Source organism: Salmo trutta, chromosome 16 (genome assembly GCF_901001165.1).
Source record: "Salmo trutta chromosome 16, fSalTru1.1, whole genome shotgun sequence".
Classification (NCBI taxonomy): Eukaryota; Metazoa; Chordata; class Actinopteri; order Salmoniformes; family Salmonidae; genus Salmo; species Salmo trutta.
In genome coordinates this window covers 48,962,502-48,986,479 of record NC_042972.1, presented here as the reverse complement: position 1 = coordinate 48,986,479, position 23,978 = coordinate 48,962,502, and the positions used below count along the sequence as shown (strand labels likewise).

General features: G+C 41.6%; 3 protein-coding genes across 7 annotated transcripts in view; 1 reads left to right on the top strand and 2 right to left on the bottom strand.

Annotated features, from left to right (window-relative positions):
* foxj3 (forkhead box J3) overlaps positions 1-7,183 on the bottom strand; it is an 86,154-nt gene extending 78,971 nt beyond the window's left edge. Inside the window, exon 1 of the mRNA XM_029694761.1 lies at positions 6,930-7,183. The gene's annotated coding sequence lies outside the window, so the exon portion shown is untranslated. The remainder of the gene's footprint in view (positions 1-6,929) is intronic.
* A 3,983-nt stretch (positions 7,184-11,166) lies between these two features.
* Positions 11,167-13,663, top strand: ppcs (phosphopantothenoylcysteine synthetase). Of its 4 annotated transcripts, none has more exons than XM_029694759.1 (4): positions 11,167-11,271; positions 12,362-12,895; positions 12,998-13,101; positions 13,188-13,663. In XM_029694759.1, the coding sequence occupies exons 2-4, from the start codon at positions 12,364-12,366 to the stop codon at positions 13,386-13,388; spliced, it is 837 nt and encodes a 278-aa protein (XP_029550619.1). In that variant the 5' UTR covers positions 11,167-11,271; positions 12,362-12,363; the 3' UTR covers positions 13,389-13,663. The 4 variants fall into 4 exon arrangements, with proteins under 4 accessions (XP_029550619.1, XP_029550617.1, XP_029550618.1 ...); XM_029694757.1 differs by having other exon boundaries at positions 11,168-11,271; positions 13,183-13,661; XM_029694758.1 differs by having other exon boundaries at positions 11,236-11,473; positions 13,183-13,661.
* A 1,835-nt stretch (positions 13,664-15,498) lies between these two features.
* On the bottom strand, positions 15,499-23,497 carry utp3 (UTP3 small subunit processome component). Of its 2 annotated transcripts, none has more exons than XM_029694755.1 (15): positions 23,228-23,497; positions 22,829-22,916; positions 22,573-22,629; positions 22,425-22,481; positions 22,218-22,314; positions 22,026-22,094; positions 21,753-21,874; positions 19,926-20,066; positions 19,654-19,766; positions 19,472-19,568; positions 19,225-19,356; positions 18,804-18,949; positions 16,449-16,512; positions 16,055-16,162; positions 15,499-15,790 (listed from the first exon to the last, which is right to left on the bottom strand). In XM_029694755.1, the coding sequence occupies exons 1-15, from the start codon at positions 23,242-23,244 to the stop codon at positions 15,701-15,703; spliced, it is 1,398 nt and encodes a 465-aa protein (XP_029550615.1). In that variant the 5' UTR covers positions 23,245-23,497; the 3' UTR covers positions 15,499-15,700. The 2 variants fall into 2 exon arrangements, with proteins under 2 accessions (XP_029550615.1, XP_029550616.1); XM_029694756.1 differs by having other exon boundaries at positions 16,449-16,509; positions 23,228-23,496.
* Between the last annotated feature and the right edge of the window lie 481 nt (positions 23,498-23,978).

The window sequence follows — 23,978 nt, the reverse complement described above, 5'->3', positions numbered from 1 at the left end:
AGCCCTGGGGGTTTCGCCCGAGGAAAAGAAGTGCTGGCTTTCTTTCACCTTACAGCACCTTGAGAATAATTTATTTTTAATCATTACAAAAAATAATGCGTTTCTAATTGTTATTTTTAATTATGACTTTCCTTAGATGCAAAACAGCTGCATAAAACCTGCAAAACTAATTAAAATCCATCCTTGAACATTCCATTTCCACATAATGCTTTGCCAATGTCAATCTATTCACCATTTGATATCACAGCTTCAGAGTGTTCAATGACAGCTGCTGCAGGCCCCTGAAAATGCCTGGAACTGCAGTTACTGTAATTGCTCTGGCCAGCACTAAATGAGGTTCACTTAAGAGCAATTATCCCCCTCTGATCTCTCACATAAAGATATTTCTTTAACATGGAGAAGTGGGCTCACACAACTGCAAATAAGATTCAAATTGGAATCAGGGACGCATTTCCAGGAGATGAATGGCTTCATAGCTCATCTGCATTCTGGTGATGCACAACGTTGCTAATGAAGACTGAGCTAGTCCCATCTCACCAACACCGCAACCAGGAGCAAACTACATACTGGATTAGAGCAGAACATAGGAGAGATTTCAAACGAACCCTTCAGACTCACTTAGGCCTGAGCTGCTTCAGAGAAGGCGCCTGCAATAGTTGCCTGCCATCACAACAACGAACAGAGGAGCATGTATGTGCCCACCCAATACCCAGCAGAAAGTCTTGTAACACAGAGTCAGAACAAAAAAAAATATTCACGTAGGAGGTATTTTTTAGGCAAACATGACAGTTAAAATAAAATAGACCATTCGTTACCCATAATTTCTCCATGGCACCAATGCATTTTTGCAGTTCTACAAATCTTTCCATTTTGCAGTTTTAAAGCTAGTTCCCTGAAATTCCATGCATTTTGCATGGCTAATGCTGTGTTATTTGCTCAAAACAATGTTTTGGGGGAATTTTCATTTCTCCCCGTCTTGCTTTTATATTGGTGATTGTTAGTTCTCAAAGATTATATTATAAAAGATATATTGGCCCATTATCTTTTCTACATACTTTGTGGTTTCAGTCGTTTAAGTTGATACTAAAAGCATTTCTTTCCCACTGTTTGGCAGCCAGCCCAAGGATTAATGGCAGAAAAATCCCTGGTTATGAACAAAGATATGATCAATCAATAAGGACAATGCACCACAATATTGCAATTGGATTGAAGACATACTGGCCTCTACACTTGCACTACTGTGGTCAGTCACCAGTCGATGAAAAGAATAGCCCAGCCTATAATATATAATAGGATGATGATTGCTAATATCTTGACATTGACTGCTTGGGCTGGTCTGAATGGATAGCCTCCCTCCTGAGTTCTGTCTGTCCAATCCCTGGGCAGCAGGGGACTGGTATATTCAGGCTGCCGGGCCTGGGGCTCAGCTACCACCAGCCGTCGGGTTACTGAGTCTCATGGACTGCCATTTGAATAATCACTTCAACAGGGGGAGAAATTAAAAAGCCTCTCAGTGAGACGGAGCTAGGCACAGGGCCACAGATGAATTTGAAATGAGCTGCTCGTATGTGGAAGGTGAGAGACTGCCTCTTACAAAGGCTTTGTCAGTTTGGAGACCCTACCCACCTCTCCACAATGGTGTCATTATCCTATTAAGCTTATTAAAAGAAATAGCACAATATTCAATACTGGATTCCACAATTTTATGAAATGCAAAACCTGTGAAATACAGTACTTGCAGGTAGATAAAGATTAATACCTTAAGCCACTGAACAGGCTCCAATGATTCAAAAAATGAAAAGTAATTTTGTTTCATTCAGATGTTTGTAGTACCACTGTTAAGCACAGCTGGATCAATCAATGCTGCACAATATCTCAAAAGCCAGGGAAAATGCAGGTCTTCCACAGAGGGCTCTGAAAAGACAGCAGGCAGACTCAAGCATGATCCTTGTGAGGGTACATCTGAAGCATTAATCTAAACCATCAGCACACTGTATAGATATTCCCGCCCCTGATCACAAGAAAACCTGCCAATCTAGCTTGTGAGGAATGGAATCTTTCAGTCCATAACAGTAAGGTGGTAATTGGGTGGGTGGTATAGCCCCTTTCAATGTGCTGGTTTTCATTTGTGGAACGCTTATGTTGAGCAGATTTAACCCCATAGTGCTTGCTTGTGGTCGCATTGTGCCTCATCTCCTCAAAATGCTGCACATCCTTGGATGGAAATGGTTACAGACAGACCCGATCAAGCAGATGCTGCACCTCTACTTCCTCAACTGACATTGTGCATTTATCCCTGCTTGGAGGTTATTTTAAGATTTAAAAAAAATGAGGCCTACAATTTCAAACTGAAAGGGGTAGCCTAATCCTTAAAATTATTGGTAGATACATTTAATTACACAGGACCAGCGACACAGAGCATCTAAGAATTGCCTAATTTAATGCAGACAAACGTTGTGGCCGATACTGTTCAAAGTCTAGGCTACATGGCCCATACATTTGCATAGATAAGGGATATGAAAACCCCTAATAGAATAGAGGTGAACACTGATGCACAGACTGGTGGACTAATTTCACAATGCTCAGAGAACAGTTCAGCACACACAGCCGCAACAATGCTGCATCACGCCGCACAATATCTCCCGCTCTACTATCCAGTCACCCAGAAACAACTCATTCACAGTTCACACAATTCCTTGAAAACACTATACATTTTTTAAAACGTGTGAATTTCTCACTATCTTGCACGTTGTGTGAAACTAATGGGAAGTGGGGGGGTGCCAAAAAGTCTTATAAATCTTATAAAAGATGATTACTCACTATCAAAACAGATTAGGTTACGACCTAAAAGCAGACTACCATCCCTGTCCTAAAGACTCAAACTGTGGACAGCATGAAGGCTAGTACAATATCGATCCCAAAGGGAAATGGGGGGGGGTCAATAAAGAACACCTATCCATCACTAGGGGAGAGGAGAGAGAGTTACAACCTTGATGGCACATTGAATGACAATTATTATTTTTATAACACACATTTGCAAAGCCCTCCCCATTACCGTTCAGTAACTGAAACTGTACTTTGAGGAATCAGACGCATGTGTGACTTATGCACATCGTCATTTCTAAAAACCAAGTCAAAATAGAACCAAAGACTTACTCAAGTCATTAATGTAATGCCGGTGGAGTGATATCAATACTTGAACAGCTTCAAGGCTGCATGTACATGCAGACAGCACACTGTAGCTGCTATTTAAAGATGCACTACGCAGAAATCACGCCGCCATTTCCTGGTTGCTAAAATTCTAATAGTTTGTCTAATTTCAGTTTGTGACAAAACAAGCCGTCATTGTACCATTAAACCGCTGTGAAATTCATTTTCCATAACCAAAAATGTTGTATATTCAGCTGTTTGAAACGGATTTACATAACCGAAAGACTCAAAAATTTAACTTCAGAACGGGAAGCATTGAAATAGCACACAAAGAACAGATCTACAGCTTCTTAGACTTGCTTTCAATGGGAATTAAAGATCTAACTCACATTTCTGTGTGAATTTGGTCAGGTCACCAAAAAAGTTAAATATTATAGCTTTAAATAAGGGATGATTAAGACAAAACGGGTCTGGTCTATCTTTGTGGGACTAAGATTGAGATTTTTTTTGTATTTGTTAGTAGGACATATAGCAGAGATGGCACATATATAGAAACAACTTAACTTCTGTTTCGTAGACATGTGATAATAGAAAACTGTAGCTACATATTTTACACCAGATAATGTGATATAACCAAAGATTTTAAGGACTACATTAGAGGAAAGTCGCATACAAACCGCCGCCATCAATTTTGCAACTAACCTGTTCTTGCCAATACTTCCCCCCCTTCTCCAAATCGAGGACAAAATAAATTATTCAAAATGTCATTTTCCAGTTGATTCTACAAAAATCATAGATTTAATATCTTTCTGAATTTATGTTTTGTATCGAGTGATATAGTGCATTCGGAAAGTATTCAGACCCCTTAACCTTTTCCACTTTGTTACTTTACAGGCTTATTCTAAAATGGATTAAATAGTTTCCCCCTCAATCTACACACAATACCCCATCGTGACAAAGCAAAAACAGGTTTAAAAATATGTGCAATTTTCTTTTTTTTACTGCAATAACACTTACATAAGTATTCAGACACCTTACTCAGTACCGTGTTGAAGCACCTTTGGCAGCGATTAAAACCTAGAGTCTTCTCGGGCTCCTGAGTGGCGCAGCAGTCTATGGCACTCCATCTCAGTGCTAGAGGAGTCACTACAGACACCCTGGTTTGAATCGGGGCTGTATCACAACCGGCCATGATTGGGAGTCCCAACTGGCCCAGCGTCATCTGGGTTTGGCCGTCATTGTAAATAAGCATTTGTTCTTAACTGACTAGCCTGGATAAATAAAAGGTTAAATAAAAAAAATGCTACAAGCATGGCACACCTGTATTTGGGAAATTTCTCCCATTCTCCTCTGAAGCCCTGTCAGGTTGGATGGTGAGCGTCGCTGCACAGCTGTTTCAAGGTTTCTCCAGAGATGTTTGACCGGGTTCAAGTCTGAGCTCTGGCTGGGCCACTCAAGGACATTCAGAGACTTGTCCCAAAGCCACTCCTGTGTCGTCTTAGCTGTGTGCTTATGGTTGTTGTCCTGTTGAGGTCCTTAGCGCTCTGGACAGGTTCTCTCTGTACTTTGCTCTGTTGATCTCTCCCTCGATCCGGACTAGTCTCCCAGTCCCTGAGAAACATCCCCACAACATGATGCTACCACCATGCCTTCACCGTAGGGATGGTGCCAGATTTCCTCCAGAGGTGACACTTGGCAACAAGGCCAAAGAGTTCAATCTTGGTTTCATCAGACCAGAGAATCTTGTTTCTCATGGTCGGAGAGTCTTCAGGTGTCTTTTGACAAACTCCAAGCTGGCTGTCAGGTACCTTTTACTGAGGTGTGGCTTCTGTCTGGCCACTCTATTATTTTCTGTTTTTGTTTCATCATTATGGGACATTGTGTGTAGATTGAGATAAAAGTACTTGAATCCATATTAAAGTTAAGACTAACATAACAAAATATGGAAAAAGTCAAGGGGTCTGAATACTTTCCAAATGCACTGTATACGTCTTACATGTGTGCAGAACTTTGTTTTTGGTCACATTGTATGACGAGCTGCAGGCGTGATGCATTGATACAACTAGTTCCTGCCAGGGTTTGGAACCGGTTCAGGGAAAATAAGTAAATTTTCAGAGCAACGGAAACAGGACCAGGAACGAAAGTGACTTCTAGTGGTCCAGAACAGAATCGTGATTTTCAAATCTTGAGAACTGGTTAATGACGTTATTTTTAGTTTTACATCTTTTTTTCAAAAATATTGTCTATTAGCTATATAATTCGGTTTAGTTATAGTGCTAGTAATAGCCTAAATACATTCCAATTCCGTCATGATTTTCAGAGCTTCAAGCCAATCCCCCTCCATGTCTGCCCCTGTCCCCACCTGTGAATGTTCAGTAAAATCGAGCTCCTGCAAATTATCTGACCAATCAAACATGTAAACAACCATTTTACCCGTTGCTGCTCTATTGGCGCTAATTGGAGTAAATTAATGAGCTAAAAGTAAAAACGATGTTGATTTCGCACAACAACAAAATATATACGAAAACTAAATATATGAACCGTAACTTTTGGGGGATTCGAACTTGTTTAGAACTTTATTTTTTTACCTCAAGTGAAATAAAATTTTGAAAAATGTTTTTAAAAATTGTAAATTCATTTTGGTTGCAACACCTGGCTCCTGCAAAGATGCTGGGAAATGCTATATGTGCAGAAGCTACGATGGCGAGGAACATCCTCACGCAAAACAATTTTTTATTATCTTTGAGTTTTCGCTGGTTTTTGTATATCTACTTGTAACTGGAAATATACTTTTTTCTCGGAATCGATAACTATGAAAATATCGCAAAGAACAGGTAAATTGATCAAATCTATGGCGGCGGTTTGTATGTGGCTTTCCTGTAACGCCCATAAAGGACACCAACAATATTTGGTTATATCACATTATCAGGCGTACAATCTGTAGCTAACAAATCAGGAGTTGGTGTTACGTCCCTGGTTCTGGAGTCATAGGTTGTGCAAGTCGAAACTACTATAACCTGAATCAACTGATCAACAAAGCCTTGCTCTCAAGTGCTTTTTTTCCCCCTCAATTCTTCACTTCAGGTAGCCAAACTAGCCAGTGACATTTTGACAATGCATACATTTTTGATTAGCTAGTTAAAGTACAAACGCTTAAGACCATTGATTATTTTAGACTAGTTATCATCCATATCTCGGAAAATCCCACAAAGTCAGACAACATTAAATTGACAGACGTAACGCATTCCAACAGCTGATGAGGGACCAAAGTACCAGCCAGTCAAGCTGGCTAGCTCGAGCTAGCTAAATACAGTGTGCGCACAGTGTGACCCATTCCCAAGTTAGCTAACGAAAGCAACTTAGCTTGGGTAAATGTTGCTAAAATGGCTAACATTTTAGCAACACACCTTGTCAAAGAATGGTCGGGCTTCTTTGCAATATGGCTAGTTAGCTAAAGATATGGAAAAACGAATGCTACCGTGGCGTTAGCTGTCAAAGTTGCTCAGTTGTCAATGGTGCTAACTGTCAAGTTCGAGAGTTATAGCTAGCTATCTACGTATTGTGATCAAGCATGCTAGTTATCATGTTAGGAAACGAGCTACCTGGGTCGTTACGAATGATGTCCCTATACGCCCCGTCCCAGCAAAAATAAAACTATCAAGGCCTGATTGCTGAACTCAATCCCCAGAACTTCAGTACAGCTCACTTCCCCCATGAAAGTCGTCCATTTCATGGGCCTCAGTTCAACTACCATTCCCATGTTCTTACAGCTCACTTACCCTGAGTATGTCAGGTCGTTACCTTGGTCCAGGGCAGTATTGAAGTATCTGCCCCCTCCCCTTTCACCTCTTCTTCAACAAGAAAGTCCCTCAGGTGCCTATGCTCTTGTCGTTTGTCCTAGGTAAGACCCGTTGAACTCTCACCAATGTGCCAGTGTCGTCCCTCTTCGGCTTCTCTGCCTTTTCCCGTTCGCCTTTCTCTCGAGTCCAGTCTCGACAGCCAACATCCGGGACTCTGTCGTTTTCTACACAGGCTACAAAAAAATAAAAAATACCCGGAACTACTTTCGATACAATTCAGAGAGCGACGCAAATTACATACTGCACTGGCTACATTACTGCACTCGGTGTACACAGCCACAAAAACTAGTCCTCTACTTCACTATCCTCTCTCTTTCTCTGCCTCTGCTAGAACTACTTTCATAAAACAATAATACTAATACTTGTAATAATAATAATAACAACACATATTTACTCAATCATTATAATTACAACAAAATACGTGATTATTTATTTTTTGTTTCTTAGCTATTAATAATACTCGTACTACAGTACTACTCGAGGTTATATTTATCAGCAAGACATGATTAATTTAGTTATTTTCTTGACTTTCTTTAGATATATTACACCGTTGTTAGAAGCATCCTGTCAGCTACATGGAGCATTATCTTTAATAATGTTCATGTTCATGAAACATGAGAACGACACAAATTACAAACTGCACTTGGAGATGTACACAGCCACAAAAACTAGTCCCCTACTTCACTGTCCTCTCTCTGCTACAACTACTTTAATAAAACAACAATAGTAATAACTGTAGGTAGAATAACACATATGTACTCAATCATTATAATAACTAAATAAAAAACATGATACAAAAAAAGTTGTTTCTATGTGTTCTTACGCCTCGATCACACCAACAGTGCATTGTTTTTTGGTACACCAGAAGAAGTATATTCATTTCCAATGGACCTCTGCATTAGCCATACAGCATTGCGTTCTTTGTGGTCCATACGTTGGATTTATCGAAAGTATGCATCGAATTGTATGCATAGATCGATGGCTTGGCGGAAATGGTAGCATGTGAAAGCTGAAATTTTGTTGCACACATATCAAGATGATGCCGCGTACCATTTTGCGTAAAACACTGTAGGTGTGATCGAGGTGTTTAGCTCTGAATAATCTTATTACAGGAGTTACTACAGTACTACTAGAGGTCATATTTATTTGCAAGAAATTCATATTTTTGCTATTTTGTTAGAAGCATGCTGTCAGTTATTATCTTAATAATGTTCATCTTCATGAGACATGCATTGATATTTTGGTCAATTCATCATACCTTGCTGGACCCAAAAACGTCTAATTTGAGCTAGTCTAGTTCAGTATCATTTCAGTGTCCTCATCCAGTTTTTGGTGAGGCAACAGCACCTCCGGTGGATTAACATTGAAAATGCTTCACTTGAGCCGCAAACAGGTTGCGATTCATTTTTCTTCCTGTCCAAACACACATGGCCAAAAGTATGTGGACACCTGCTCGCCGAATATCTCATTCCAAAATCATGGGCATTAATAGAATAGAATATAATATAACTTTATTGTCCATCCAGGATGGATCCACATCTTTGGCATCACCTTCATTAAAATAATCACATACACATACATTCTCACGTCATACACATTTAAACCAGTCAGTCCATCATGTTGCATACACTAACAACATAGAGGACATTAATACATTCACTCTCAACCGACCACTGTCCCAACTGCACTAGATAGATAAGTACAATAACCGATACAATTTACTTTGCATTTAGTAGTCCAACAGCACAAGGAACGAATGAATGTTTGAACACGTTCTTCTTGGCCATGGGCATTCTGAAGCACCGGCCAGAGGGAAGCCTCGAACTGAGGGTGTAGAGGGTGGGAGGGGTGACAGCCAGTGCCTTCTTTTTGGTTGCCTTGTGGAACAGAATTCTCAAATGTGCCTGTGGTCGACCAATTACTTTGCTGGCTGTGTTTACTATTCTGGTCAGTTTGCTTTTGCTCCTCACACTCAGATTATCATAGCAGACTGGCATATTGAACGTGAGGATGCTCTCCACCAAGCTGCACTACACCCTCTCCAGAACATCCTGGCTGACCCCAAACCCCTTTCATTTCCGGATTAAGAACAGGCGTTGGCTTGCTTAAAAATAAAAAATACAGTCTGCATTCTCTGTAAAACTCAGCTTGTTATCACTTTGTGTCCCTAGGTATTTAAAACATTCAACCACCTCCACTGGTTGGTCGTTCAGAGACAGTGGTTGGGACATTGGCAAGTTGTTGCCATTGATGATCAGCTCTTTTGTCTTTTCCACATTGATGTGGAGGGCACTTGACCGGCACCATTCTTGAAGGTTGTTGGTCTGTTTAAAACAGCTGTCCCCATCTGACGTAGCATCTTTAAAAGACTCCCACCAGAGCCATGTCATCCGCATACTTTAAAAGGCTCACATTGTTTCCTCGGCTCTTCATCTCGTTAGTGTAGATAGAGAACAACAACAGTGAAAGGACAAACCCCTGTGTTCAGGGTCAGTTCATCAGAAAGGGCCCCATTCATGAGAACCCTCTGTGGGCGGTCAGTTAAAAAGTCCTTGATCCAACCTGCGAGGCCTCCGTTGACATTCAGGTCCAGTAGTCGTTTCAGCAGTGTGTGTATTTGCATTGTATTGAAAGCTGAACTAAAATCAATAAAGAAAATGTGATGAAATGATTTAGCATGTTGAAGGTGACTAGCCACCATGTTCACCAAGGTCAGGGTAGCAGCCTCAGTCCCCCTTTGTGCACAGGGGCATTGTCATGCTGAAACAGGAAAGGGCCTCCCCCAAACTGTTGCCACAAAGTTGGAAGCACAGAATCATCTAGAATGTAATTGTATGCTGAAGCATTAAGATTTACCTTCGCTGGATCTAAGGGGCCTAGCACGAACCATGAAAAACAGCCCCGGACCATTATCCTGGCATCCGCCAAACCCAGATTCATCATACCCCCCCCCCAAAAAAATACTAACCTTCCCTGTTATTGTAATGTCTTGGGGGTATGATAACAGTGCGTCAGTAGCTTTCTCACTCATCATTATTCACGATTCCTTCAGGACTATCCACAATCACAGTAGCGTCCATATTAATATAGAAGTGTTTAGAAACATATTCTATTCTTATTTACAATAAAAGTGACTCAAAAATGATAATACATTTTTTACCATTAATTTCTATTGGGCACAAAATAATCTGAAACACATCCAAAACAAATAGCAAATGCATCCAACAAGTTTGTAGCATCACAAGCTGTAATTGGTGTACTTTCTGAACAGTTCCCCTGATATAGATGAAAATAGCCTCAAATGAAAGCTTAAAGTCTGCTTTTTAACCTCTTAGTCACTGTATCATTTCAAATCCAAAGTGCTGGAGCACAGACAAAACAACAAAACATTTGTCACTTTGGAGATCACTGTGAAAGCGGATTACAGCCTGTTTTTCTTCTTCGATGGGGTTTAACGGCGGTTGGCATTCAATATTTATGGTTCATTACCGACACCAGCTGGACGGGGTATTGAATGAGAAAATACAAAATCCATTGAGTGAAAGACAGCAAAACAACGTCATACAAAATACAGAAATTGACACGTCAACAAACAATATTCATCCCACTTATTCAATCACAATCCATTCCTCTCTGTGCTATTATCTTCACCCGACTCACTAACAGTTTCAAACAAAACCTCAGTTTCCACTATCTTCTCCTATACATTCTTTCCAGGACTACAGCATCTGCCAAGAGATTTGGACTTGTAGGTAGTGCACTTGTCCTGTCGCTGATTTTATCCCAGCTGTTCCCCCTCAATCACTTCATTGCTGGCAGCGGAGTAGTGATCCTGCAGTCTCAGGCTTTTGTTTGACGTTTATCTTATTTGTATAGCCTTTCTAAGGAGGCTTACTACAGTCTCTGCCAGGTCTGGACCTTCATGGCACAGGAGGTTGTTTGCCTGTGACTCAAGGTATATAGAGAAAGGCCACTGAATCACTACGTGGGTTATTATTATATCTGAAAAAAATGTTTAAGTGTGATAAATAACTGAAACACAATGTATAGGCTAGCCCCTACATTCCTTTTGTTGTTGGAATCATTTGGAATGCAGTCACCTGACAATTCAACCTCCACGACGTTAGGCGGCGACATAATTCCGAGTTCTTTACCTCCAATGAATGTAGCTAATCGAAGAAGACATCACGCCAGACAGCATCCGGAAGTCGCCCGGTACCTCTCAATCATCAGCTACATTTTCCCCTCGGTGCCTTTGAAAGTAAGGAATGTTTCTATTAATGAATAAGATTCATATAAATATGAAGCTAATTCACTGATAACTGCAACATTAGCCGAATGATTTTAGGTGCGTGCCCCATGCCAATGAACTTCCTAGTAATAGCAGCTAGTGTGAACCGCATTTTCTAAGGCATAACGTTAACTGCTGTAAAGTGCAGTAAAGTTGTAGCTAGTAGACAAAGGTGAGTCTAACATACTTACTTATCCTAGAGGCAAACCAGATACTCTTTCAAATAATCAACCAGTGACTACTATTCGTCCCCTTAAAAGTTTGTCAAGGTCACAAGTATCCTATTCCTACCAAAAACGTAAATGATCTAAGAGATTGATGGCTTGGCTCCTCTGACTGACGTTTAAAGGTGCTCCGCCATTTCTTGGTTGTTACAATTCTAATAGTTCGCCTAATTTCAGTTTGTGACAACAGCAAAAACAGGTATAGTGTTGAGAATCATTGTTCTATCTAAACCGCTGTGAAATATCTTGTCCATAACCAAAAATATAGCATTTTTAGCTGTGTGAAACTGGTGTACAAAACCAAAAGACGCAAAAACGAAACTTAAGAAGGTGAAGCATAGAAATAGCACAAAACAGTTCTACCGCTTCTTAGACTTGCTTTCGATGAGAATTATAGATCTATAACTCACATTCTTGGGTGAATTTGGTTTGGTCACCCAAAAAGTTACATATTGCAGCTTTAAATCAAATTATTAACTGGGTGGTTTGAGCCCTGAATGCTGATTGGCTGACAGCCGTGGTATAATCAGACTGTATATCACTGGTATGACAACATTTATTTTTACAGCTGTAATTACGTTGGTAACTAGTTTATAATAGCAATAAGGCACCTCGGGGGTTTGTGGTATATGGCCAATATACCATGGCTAAGGGCTGTATCCAGGCACTCCGTGTTGTGCATAAGAACATCCCTTAGCCGTGGTATATTGGCCATATACCCCCCATGCCTTATTGCTTAATCACATACATGGCAATGCATGTTAGGTTTCACATTCCTTTTCAATGTAATATTTGTCTTGTAAGCTGATGTTCCCCCCCTCTCCTCGGCCAACCAGGCATGGCAGACCCCAGGACCCTCACTGCAGAAGGGAAGCTGTCTGAAGAGTTTGCTGTTCCCTCCCATGTAGAGGAGGTCAAAGGGCAGATGGCAGCTTTTGCTGTGCAGCACAGGGCTGCAGGGCACAGGGTGGTGCTTATCACCTCAGGAGGCACCAAAGTCCCCCTGGAGTCTCGCACCGTCCGCTTCCTGGATAATTTCAGCAGTGGCCGGCGCGGAGCCTCCTCGGCAGAGTACTTCCTTGAGTCAGGCTATGCTGTGATCTTCCTGCACAGACACCGTTCCTTATATCCTTTCACACGCCTCTACTCTGGGATTAATCTGCTGGACAGCCTACAGCTGGAGAATGGAAAGGGGGGTTCGGTCTCTGACCAAGTTGTGGTCAACCAGCAGGCACTTCCCAACATTGCCAAAATCCTGATGCGTTACCAGGCGGTGAAAGAGGCAGGGCTTCTTCTGCCTGTGGAGTTCAGCACCCTGTCCGAGTACCTGCACCTCCTCAAAGCAGCAGCACAGGCACTCAGCCCCATTGGTAGGTACTGACAGTCAACTAGTGGTAACAGGGCTTATTAAGATGTACAGTACCTGCATGTGCTGGGATAACTAACTTGCGCTCTGTGTTCATTCCACTCAGGGTCCAACGCTATGTTTTATTTGGCTGCAGCAGTGTCGGATTTCTACATCCCAGCATCTGACATGCCAGAGCACAAGATCCAGTCTTCCAATGGACCACTTCAGGTGAGTAAAGAAAGCCATCAAATACAAAAGCACATGCCCTTTATTAGAGATCCACTGTTAAGTCAAGATTCTTTTCTGTAGATCAGTATGAAGATGGTCCCCAAGATGTTGTCGCCGCTGGTGAAGGACTGGGCTCCTCAAGCATTTGTGATTTCCTTCAAGCTGGAGACAGACCCATCCATCCTGCTGGACAGAGCTCGGCGGGCTCTGTCCACCTATCGGCACCAGGCTGTGGTAGCCAATGTACTGGACACCAGACGAGGTTACGTAGTAGTGGTGACCCCTGACACTCAGGTCGAGCTGGTACTCACAGATGAGGAAGCAAGCAGAGATGTAGAGATTGAGGACAGGATTGTCTGTAATCTGACTGCAGCTCACAGCCAATTTATAACCCAACAAGGCTGAGACCCCAGTTAACCATGCTAGGGCTTTCCCCAACTAAATAAAATCTTTGTTGACCGAAAGTTCTGTTCTTTTGGCCAGTTCATTGTTTGAAATTTGTAAATGTGTATTTTTTCATATAGACATACCTTGTTTTAATAAATTCAACTATAGGCATGGATCTGACACTTTAAACTTAGTTTGATATAAGACATGCCTCAAGAGGGCGGCAGAGATCTAGATAACCAGAAGGAAACAAAATAGCCTACATATAAACATTGCAGCCTGCAGGTAAAAATAACCTGATAAAAATAAATATTCTATAAATCACTGGCAACACATGGCCTGTCTGCAACTAACTTGAAACATTATCTACTATTACGTTGGGTCTAGCCCAAAGCTTGCACTAGCAGTTGCAGAATTGTATCAAATATTGTCGGCCTACAGACAGCTGTAGGCTATTTGCACTAGGATAAGAAGCAGTGCTTGACTTGGGCAGGAGCTCACCGGAGCGGGCACCTCAAACTTTCCACTGCTTGAGCTTCCGTTCCTCTTATAGAATATTAGCTCAAAAGAATTGTGGCGCTCCTGCACCTCAATATAAACAGTACCGGAACCTACACTACCGTTCAAAATTTTGGGGTCACTTAGAGATTCTTGATTTTGAAAGAAAAGCACCTTTTTTGTCCATTAAAATAACATATTGATCAGAAATACATTGTAAATGACTATTGTAGCTGGAAACGTCTGATTTTTTAAATGGAATATCTACATAGGCGTAGAGACCCATTATCAGCAACTACCTGTGTTCCAATGGCACGTTGTTAGCTAATCCAAGTTAATTTTAAAAGGCTAATTGATCATTAGAAAACCCTTTTGCAATTATGTTAGCACAGCTTAAAACTGTTGTCCTAATTAAAGAAGTAATAAAACTGGCCTTCTTTAGACTAGTTGAGTGTCTTGAGCGTCAGCATTTGTGGGTTCGATTACAGGCTCAAAATGGCCAGAAACAAATTACTTTCTTCTGAAACTCGTCAGTCTATTTTTGTTCTGAGAAATGAAGGCTATTCCATGTGAGAAACTGAAGATCTCGTACAACGCTGTGTACTACTCCCTTCACAGAACAGCGCAAACTGGCTCTAACCAGAATAGAAAGAGTGGGAGGCCCCGGTGCACAACTGAGCAAGAGGACAAGTTCATTAGTGTCTAGTTTGAGAAACACGCCTGACAAGTCCTCAACTGGCAACTTCATTAAATAGTACCCGCAAAACACCAGCCTCAACTTCAACAGTGAAGAGGCGACTCCGGGATGCTGGCTGTCTAGGCAGGGTGGCAAAGAAAAAGCCATATCTCAGACTGGCCAATAACAAGAAAAGACTAAGATGGGCAAAATAACAAGACACTTGAATTCTGCCTAGAAGGCCAGCATCCCGGAGTCGCCTCTTCACTGTTGATATAGATATTCCATAATTTTTAAAATCTGCCGTTTCCAGCTACAGTAGTCATTTACAACATTAACAATGTCTACACTTGTATTTCTGGTCAATTTGATGTTATTTTAAATGGGGGGGAAACTGCTTTTCTTTCAAAACAAGGACATTCTACGTGACCCCAAACTTTTTAACGGTAGTATATATAAATAAATATAACTGCTCGACAAACAACCTCTGTCAATTAACAGCCTAACGACCAATCGACCAGTTGACTAATTGGACCTGGCTACTTGTAGAAAGCTAATGTACAGGGCTTGGGACAATCTCTGTACTAAACTGTTTAAAATCTGGCTGTAATTCATGCTTGTCGAGTTTGGATCTTTATTTGATCTGGTTTGGCTTTCACCCACCTAGTTCAGACATTCATATGCATGAATAACAGGTTTCAGTACTGCCTAAAAAAACTGAAAAAACATTACATAACGAAAGCAAACCAATCCTTGAGCATCTTAACTTTCATATCATCTTGTCAGGAAGCAGATTACAACATGTGGGTTGTGGAATAATGCCAAATGAAGTTAGATTTGATTAAGAACAACTTTATTGGAACAAAGCAGATTGTCAGAGTAATGTCAGACAGTAGTACATCAGTAAAGTGACAGACTTGGGACATTAAACCGCAACTGTATGTTGGTATTACATTGTGCTGGAGAAAAATCACACAAATCACCTCCAGTCCACAGGGAACTGTTGACAGTCTTCCTTAAAGGAAACAGTTGGGTTGGTTACTTGAGTTTGACACTCTTTTTAACTCCAGCACGAATACCAGACAGCTCTCCACTGTATCTTGTCTCCTCACGACGGACTTCACGAACCTGGAATACATTAAATACTTTCATGTAGATTTCTTTGAAGAACTAGGAATTCCAACAGTCTTTTTGTAATTTGGCCCATAATTGACAAGTTAAATGATACAAGTTGTCAATGTTGCTTTCAAATACTGTATATAATACCATTATACAGCAGTGGTTCTGAAAGATTTACCTGAAGGTGTCAGTAAATACTGCGAAGCACTTCTAGTCAATCATTCATAGGATCTGTATACACTGTAACTTCAAATTTAAATGTAGTCTACAAACCTGTCCCTTTCTGCGGATCTTGGCTCGTCTGAACTTCTCTCTGTGTTTGACTCTGGGATTGCGGTCAATCTTCTTCCTCTTTGGTGTAAGCCCTTTGTTCTTGGCCATCTTCAGGAAGGATAGAGCAGCATGTGCTAATTAGACTAATGGTTTAAACTAGGAAGGGAATATAATACTCTTACATAAAGTACAAGATTGATCTGAAGGCCATGATTTTATGCATTGTCAGAATAAATGCCTCATACTGTGCTTTGTACAATGAAAATGTGAACAAGAGACATGAACCAGTTCATATTGTACATGAAGGCTAAGATGTACAATAAATCATGGCTGCTGTATACTTGAATGCGTGTGTGTAACTCATTTCTAATTCTCAGAGGGTGTTACACTGTACCTGGTAGGTAATGCGTCTCTTGGCATCTGGATCCACTTCGTCATCTCCTGCCTCCTCCAATCTGCTACGAGGAAACAGATCTACCATCAAACCCTGCCCATCTCATTCCTACTCTTTGAACTTGAAGAGAGTACCACAGTATGTCCCAATACCCATAAAACCCAATATCCGGTCAAACAGGGAAATGGTTAGAATCTTTTTCCACCATTCATTTTTCCCCATAGGGGATTTTAGAAACAGCCTTACAAAAAAAGATGGCCGTTTTGAAACTGCAGTAAAAGTGCAGTAACTGCAGTCGACTGGTATTTTGGACGCAGTAATTGCAGAGTACTGCAGTTGAACTGCAGTTATACCACACTAACTGCAGCTACACTACAAAACTACTGCAGTAAAAAATAAACTCATTTTGGATGCAGTATACTGCAATCTTTTTTTGTAAGGGCACTTCAAATAAGGGCTGTATTTCGTGAAGGATTACCCTGGCGTGACGTTTTGATAACCGTGTAAATCTCTTGGTTAAGGTGACATCAATATAGTCGCTTGTATTTACCCCCAACCAATGAAATGCCAATTATCTGCTAATGTGGCTATCAAAAAGAACCACAAACGCCATGATGATCTGGATGAGACTGACGAATCAAGGCAACCCTAAGAATCTCTGGGTTAACTATCTGTAAGCTAAAATGTAGTAATGAATAAATTGGCAACATTTCTTTAAATTGACAATTCTGTGAACGGTCTTGGGCAAGTTTTAAATTGACACGATACCTGTTAGCAAAGGTGTCAGCAGGAGCTGCAGTGATTTGTAGTATTGCATGATATCTGCACTCAACGAGCTGTATAAGGCCACAAGCAAACAAGAAAATACTTGTAACCTTTAACTAGGCAAGTCAGTTAAGAACAAATTCTTACTTACACTAAGTTAAGGACCATGAGACTAAACACCTCCCTCTGCAATTGGATCCTGGACTTCCAGACGGGCCCCCCCCCCCAGGTGGTAAGGGTAGGCAACAACATCTGCCACGCTAATCCTCAACACCGGGGCTCCTCAGGGGTGCATGCTTAGTCCCCTCCTGTACTCCCTGTTCACCCACTACTGTGTGGCCAAGCACAACTCCAACACCATCATTAAGTTTGCTGACGACAACGGTGGTAGGCCTGATCACAGACAACGCTGAGACTGACCTCCTCCCTATAGGCTGAGACCTGGCAGTGTGGTGCCAGGAAAACAACCTCTCCCTCAAGGTGAGCAAGACAAAGGAGCAGATCATGGACTATAGGAAAAGGAGGGCCAAACAGGCACCCATTAACATCGACGGGGCTGAAGTGGAGCGGGGTCGAGAGTTGAGTTCCTTGGTCTCCACATCCAAACTATCATGGTCCAAACACACCAAGACAGTTGGGAAGAGAGCACGACAACACCTTTTCCTGAAAAGACTGAAAAGATTTGGTATGGGTCCCCAGATCCTCAAAAGGTTCTACAGCTTCACCATCGAGAGCATCCTGACCAGTTCCATCACCGCCTGGTACGGAAACTGCTCGGCATCTGAGGCGCTACAGAGGGTAGGGCATACGGCCCAATACATCCCTAGGGTCAAGCTTCCTGACATCCAGCACCAAAACAATTGCCCTAGTCATAGACTGTTCTCTCTGCTACCGCACGGCAAGCGTTACCGAAGCGCCAAGTCTTAACAGCTTCTACCCTCAAGCCATGAGACTACTGAACAATTTATCAAAATGGCCACCCGGACTATTCACATTGACCACCCCCTTTGTTTTTACACTGCTGCTACTCGCTGTTTATTATCTATCCATAGCCACTTTACAAATGACCTCGACTAACCTTTACATTGACTCGGTACCGGTACCCCCTGAATATAGCCTCTTTATTGCTGTGTCATTTTCTTGTGTTACTTTGATGATTTTTTTCACTTCAGTTTATTTAGTAAAACATTTCTTAACTCTATTTCTTGAACTGCATATTTGGTTAGGGGCTTGTAAGTAAGCATTTCACAGTAAGGGCTACACTGTTGTATTCAGCGCATGTGACAAATAAAACATGATTAGATGTCTAATTTGATGCCATTTAGCATTTTCGAATCTGAGTTTAAATAGAGTCGAATATATTGATTTAAAAGTCACCTTGTCCGAAAGAGATTAATTTACACGGTTATCAAAACGTCATGCCAGTGTTAGCCTATAAGAAACACAGCCCTTATTTGAGGTGTTTATAAAATCCACTATGGGAAAAATGGTGGGAAAATGATTGGAACCATTTCCGTTTGACCACTAGTTTTTATTGGTATTACGACACCTCCACTGTGGTGCTCTATAATGTACTCGGGTAACACTCACCCTTCCTCAACCTGTGGGTCCTTGCTCTTGCTCTTCCTCTTCAGTTTCAGCCTCTCCTCCACTCCTCTGTAGAAGCGCAGAGCAGCCTCCTCATCCAAGTCAGAGTTTGAGTCTTCAGATGATTCCGCCCGAGCCTCCTCAGATACCTGACAACATAGGGAGCAGTCCAGTTTAAAGGTAGACCCGGCAAAATGACATCGTCACGAGCAGCACCGTAGATATTGCGTTGAACGAGACGCAAGACTTCCCTCTCACACAGTATATGCGCACGGGTTCGCGTCACACTGACAGCGTGGTAGCAACGGGACCAACACAGCAGAAAAGTTAAGCCTTGTGCATCTACGTCTTATCGCTGAGTCCACCTTGAAGTATATGCAACATCCACATCACCCAATGGACCAACGTCCAACTCATATCTCACCTTGACCTTCTTGTTGGTGATCTGCTTGCTGCTCTCTGACTTTCTAGCGGACTTCTCCTTCTGGTCTGCAGAGAGCAGCTGGCACAGCTGTGGGGCAAGCCGAGCGTCTACCTCACCCATCTCATTAATCAGCTGCAGGGACAGTCAGAGAACAATCAGAACCATACCAGCTACATGACAAGCACTGTGTAAGTTCACTACATACAGTATACCTACAATTGGATCAAATGACAATGCATCTACTCACATTTCTGTAAGTCAACAGTCTTTCAATCACAGGGTGGTTGTGTGCGGGAATACGCTTTGCTTTCAGGACCAGGTAGAAACTGATGTTTGTGCAGTAACTAAGGACAGAAATAACAATAAATGAGTACATCCTCATTGGCATTGTTTTTTGCAATTTATGTTCCAAATAACATAAACACTTACTTTAGATAAAGCTGCTGTTTGGTCTTGAGGTAGTTGGCACCCTTTCCTGGTGGGATCCGTCCATCGTTGACCATCTCCAAAAGAGGCTGTAGCTCGTCCTTCAGCTCTGCCAACTGCACACAACACCATTGGCAAACAGCACAGCATTACCACACAACACCATCGTTAGTAACTGTAACTCTTGTTACAGGCTCAACAACATTGTGTGGATAACACTGTATGCTTCTTATCCTGCTGCACATACAGTAGTAGTGATGTTGTGGTTATCATACCTTTGACTTAAAGTCCTGAATGAGCTCCAGTAGCTCTGGTGACTCTTTCTTCAGCAGCTTCATCTTCTCCTTCTGGGACATCTGCTTCAGATCCTTCACAATCCTCTCCTTCTCCACCCCCTGCTCCTCTACAGCAAACTCCTACACATGCAGACACACAATGAGGACAACAGGAAAATGTATTTATTTACTTCGATAGAGCTAGAGGCTCAAGCATGTACAGTTGAAGTCGGAAGTTTACATACACCTTAGCCAAACACATTTAAACTCAGTATTTCACAATTCCTGACATTTAATCTGAGTAAAATTTCCCTGTGTTAGGTCAGTTAGGATCACCACTTTATTTTAAGAGTGTGAAATGTCAGAATAATAGTAGAGAATTATTCATTTCAGCTTTTATTTATTTCATCACATTCCCAGTGGGTCAGAAGTTTACATGCTACCAAATACTAATTGAGTGTATTGCCTTTAAATTGTTTAACTTGGGTCAAACGTTTTGGGAAGCCTTCCACAATAATTTGGGTGTATTTTGTCCCATTCCTCCTGACAGAGCTGGTGTAACAGTCAGGTTTGTAGGCCCCCTTGCTCGCACACGCTTTTTTAGTTCTGCCCATACATTTTCTATAGGATTGAGGTCAGGGCTTTGTGATGGCCACTCCAATACCTTGACTTTGTTGTCCTTAAGCCATTTTGCCACAACTTTGGAAGTATGCTTGGGGTCATTGTCCATTTGGAAGACCCATTTGCGACCAAACATTTAACATCCTGACGGATGTCTTGAGATGTTGCTTCAATATATCCACATCATTTTCCTTCCTCATGATGCCATTTGTGATGTGCACCAGTCCCTCCTGCAGCAAAGCACCCGCACAACATGATGCTGCCACCCCCGTGCTTCACGGTTGGGATGGTGTTCTTCGGCTTGCAAGCCTCCCCCTTGTTCCGCTAAACCTAACAATGGTCATTATGGCCAAACAGTTCTATTTTTGTTTCATCAGACATTTCTCCAAAAAGTACAATCTTTGTCCCCATGTCCAGTTGTAAACCGTAGTCTGGCTTTTTTTAATGGAGGTTTTGGAACAGTGGCTTCTTCCTTGCTGAGTGGCCTTTCAGGTTATGTCGATATAGATACTTTTGTACCCGTTTCCTCCAGCATCTTCACAAGGTCCTTTGCTGTTGTTCTGGGATTGATTTGCGCTTTTCGCACATTCATCTCTAGGAGACAGAACGCGTCTCCTTCCTGAGTGGTAAGAAGGCTGCGTGGTCCCATGGTGTTTATACTTGCGTACTATTGTTTGTACAGATGAACGTGGTACCCTCAGGCATTTGGAAATTGCTCCCAAGGATGAACCTGACTTGTGGAGGTCTACAATTTTTTTTATGGGGTCTTGGCTGATTTCTTTTGATTATCCCATGATGTCAAGCAAAGAGGCACTGAGTTTGAAGGTAGGCCTTAAAATACATCCACAGGTACACCTCCAATTGACTCAAATGATGTCAATTACCCTATAAGAATCTTCTAAAGCAATGACATTATTTTCTGGAATTTTCCAAGCTGTTTAAAGGCACAGTCAACTTAGTGTATGTAAACTTCTGACCCACTGGAATTGTGATACAGTGAATTATAAGTGAAATAATCTGTATGTAAACAATTGTTGGAAAAATTACTTGTCATGCACAAAGTAGATGTCCTAACCGACTTGCCAAAACTATAGTTTGTTAACAAGAAATTTGTGGAGTGGCTGAAAAACGAGTTTTAATGACTCCAACCTAAGTGTATGTAAACTTCCGACTTCAACTGTATACTTTGTTGCTGATAATGTATACCTGAAGGAGGTTAAGATCATAGTCCTCCTCGCTAAGATCGACAGCCAATCGTCTCTGAATATTCTTAGCTTCTTCCTCTTCCTCTTCATCATCTGCCTCTGCGTCTTGCTGAGATTTCCCCTCTGCAACAAACAAAAAAAGTGAGTCGTTTCAAGGTAACAGCCTACGTCGAACAAACGTAACTACATCAACCAGATTTAATATTCAGGAATCATAGAAGACTACAGGTAACGGGTCTCAATAATATGAATGAATAAAATGTGAAATACTCACTGGCGGCCACATAGTCAGAGTCATAGAACATCTTCTTCCTGTTTCCCCATGCCATATCATTGGGGAGACCTAGGAGAAAACAACCACATTTAATATGTTAATTCAGCAAAATACACATGTAGAAAAAACAGGTTAATAGTGGAGTGGGTACAAAAACTGCTATAGTAGGTTGACATTGGGCTGTATAATTACCATCCTCCTTCTTCCCCTCCAGATCACTGTCCATATCAGCCTCTTCTTTTTCCTCCTCCTCCTCCGAGTCAGTGAGGTCCAGAGCCATCACTTCCTCCTGCAACCCACATGATACTCATCGGCTCAATGTGACGTTTGCGCGGGTAAGTCATTCAAGTTCTGCTCTATTAGATACTGTTCACCTGCAGTTGTTGGCCTTTGACTCACCTCGTCATCACCATCTTCCTGGTCACTGTCCATCTGAACACCACGCGCCAGGAGTTTCTATAGTGGCAAACATTTACAACATTAAGACTGAGTAGAGTTAAAAGACAGTTAGGAAGTTGAACTGTACAAATGTATAGATGAGACTCACCTCGATTTTGTCATCGTGGAACTCATCGATCTTGTCCTTCGTATACTGTGAGGATCTCTTAAAAAGATTGTACGTTGAAAGGAGGTTGAATGGAAACTTTCAAATCTGTCTACAGCAACAATGACAACTCTTGGTCAAGTAAGGGACATACTCCATAAGCATAGTTGACAATCAACATTGTGCAGATGTTGATAACATATGAGGTTAATCACACTTCTAGTCACACAGGCTTCTCCATAACATATATAGACTGTACCTTATCTGGGACAGGCATGTCCTTATATGCTTTAGGGTCATCTTCGTCAAACTGTTCCGTCTTCTTCGCCGTAGGGGCGCGTTTGGTTCTGAGTGGAGCAGGGGGTTAAAGTGGTCACATCCAAGCCAGGGCCCAGTTTTTCGAAAGTAATCTATTTGGATTTTGCCTCTCGGATAGGATTAAATGCATAGAAATGTAATGAATAGAACGGATGAAACGTACTTAAACGGTAACCTCCGTTCTATTCATATGCATTTAATCGTATTCGAAAGGCGACATAAAGATAACTTTTGAAAAACGGTGCCCTGGACATCATAAAGACTACAATCTTGCCATCTCATATGACAATTTAAAGGTTAAATGTCTAACTGTTTATACAAAGAAATCTAGCTAACGTACCTGAGCGCCCGAACCATGTTGAGAAGCTCAGTAGAGTAACGTTTGCTTGCTAGCTATCTTACTAGTGGGATAACTTTTTCTGTTGCCTAAAAATGTGATCTTCCAAACATAAATATGACAGGCATAATTAAAGTCCTCGGTAAAAAAAAAAAACGCTGTCTCTATTCCGGTGACTAAACAAACTTTAAATTGACAAATAATTGTTGGCAACTCCTAGCAGCCTCGCATTTTCTGTTTTCTTTCCACGTGCTTCCGGGTTGTTTTCTTCCTCTTCTTCGGTGGGGTTTATAAGCGTTGCCGCCACCTACTGTACTGGAGTGTGGACCAGAGACAGGGAAAACGAAATCCTTCCTGCCAGCCCTGTTGCTCTTAAAAAAATATAACAAAATATATGAAACTATATTTAATGAAGTTCCACTCAATATACTTTTTGAACTAATTTCCTGTATCCCCTTCTCCCTCATACTAGATCTCAGCCTCTCTCTTTCCCGCTGATACTGCCCACACTGTAGCAATACATGCTCCACGGTCTCTGTTTCCTAGCAATAATCACACTTTCCTGTTGGATGCTTTCCTATCATATTTAAAGTCTTATTCAACCGGCTGTATCCCACCCTTAATCTTGTAAAAATAGCCTCCTCTCTTCTGTCCCTTCCTGCCGTCCTCCCCTCCCCGACTTTCCTCTGTACTTGAAATAAATGCCTGTCCTTATTATCTCTATTCCACTGCTCCTGCCATCTCTGCACCATCA

Coding starts and splice junctions, on each gene's coding strand:
- ppcs (XM_029694757.1), top strand. CDS start 12,364: ATGGCAGACCCCAGGACCCTCACTGCAGAAGGGAAGCTGTCTGAAGAG. Junction 12,896..12,997: donor ACAGGCACTCAGCCCCATTG/GTAGGTACTGAC, acceptor CATTCCACTCAG/GGTCCAACGCTATGTTTTAT. Junction 13,102..13,182: donor CTTCCAATGGACCACTTCAG/GTGAGTAAAGAA, acceptor TCTTTTCTGTAG/ATCAGTATGAAGATGGTCCC.
- utp3 (XM_029694755.1), bottom strand. Junction 19,569..19,653: donor AAACAGCAGCTTTATCTAAA/GTAAGTGTTTAT, acceptor TTCTGTCCTTAG/TTACTGCACAAACATCAGTT. Junction 18,950..19,224: donor TCACCAACAAGAAGGTCAAG/GTGAGATATGAG, acceptor CTATGTTGTCAG/GTATCTGAGGAGGCTCGGGC.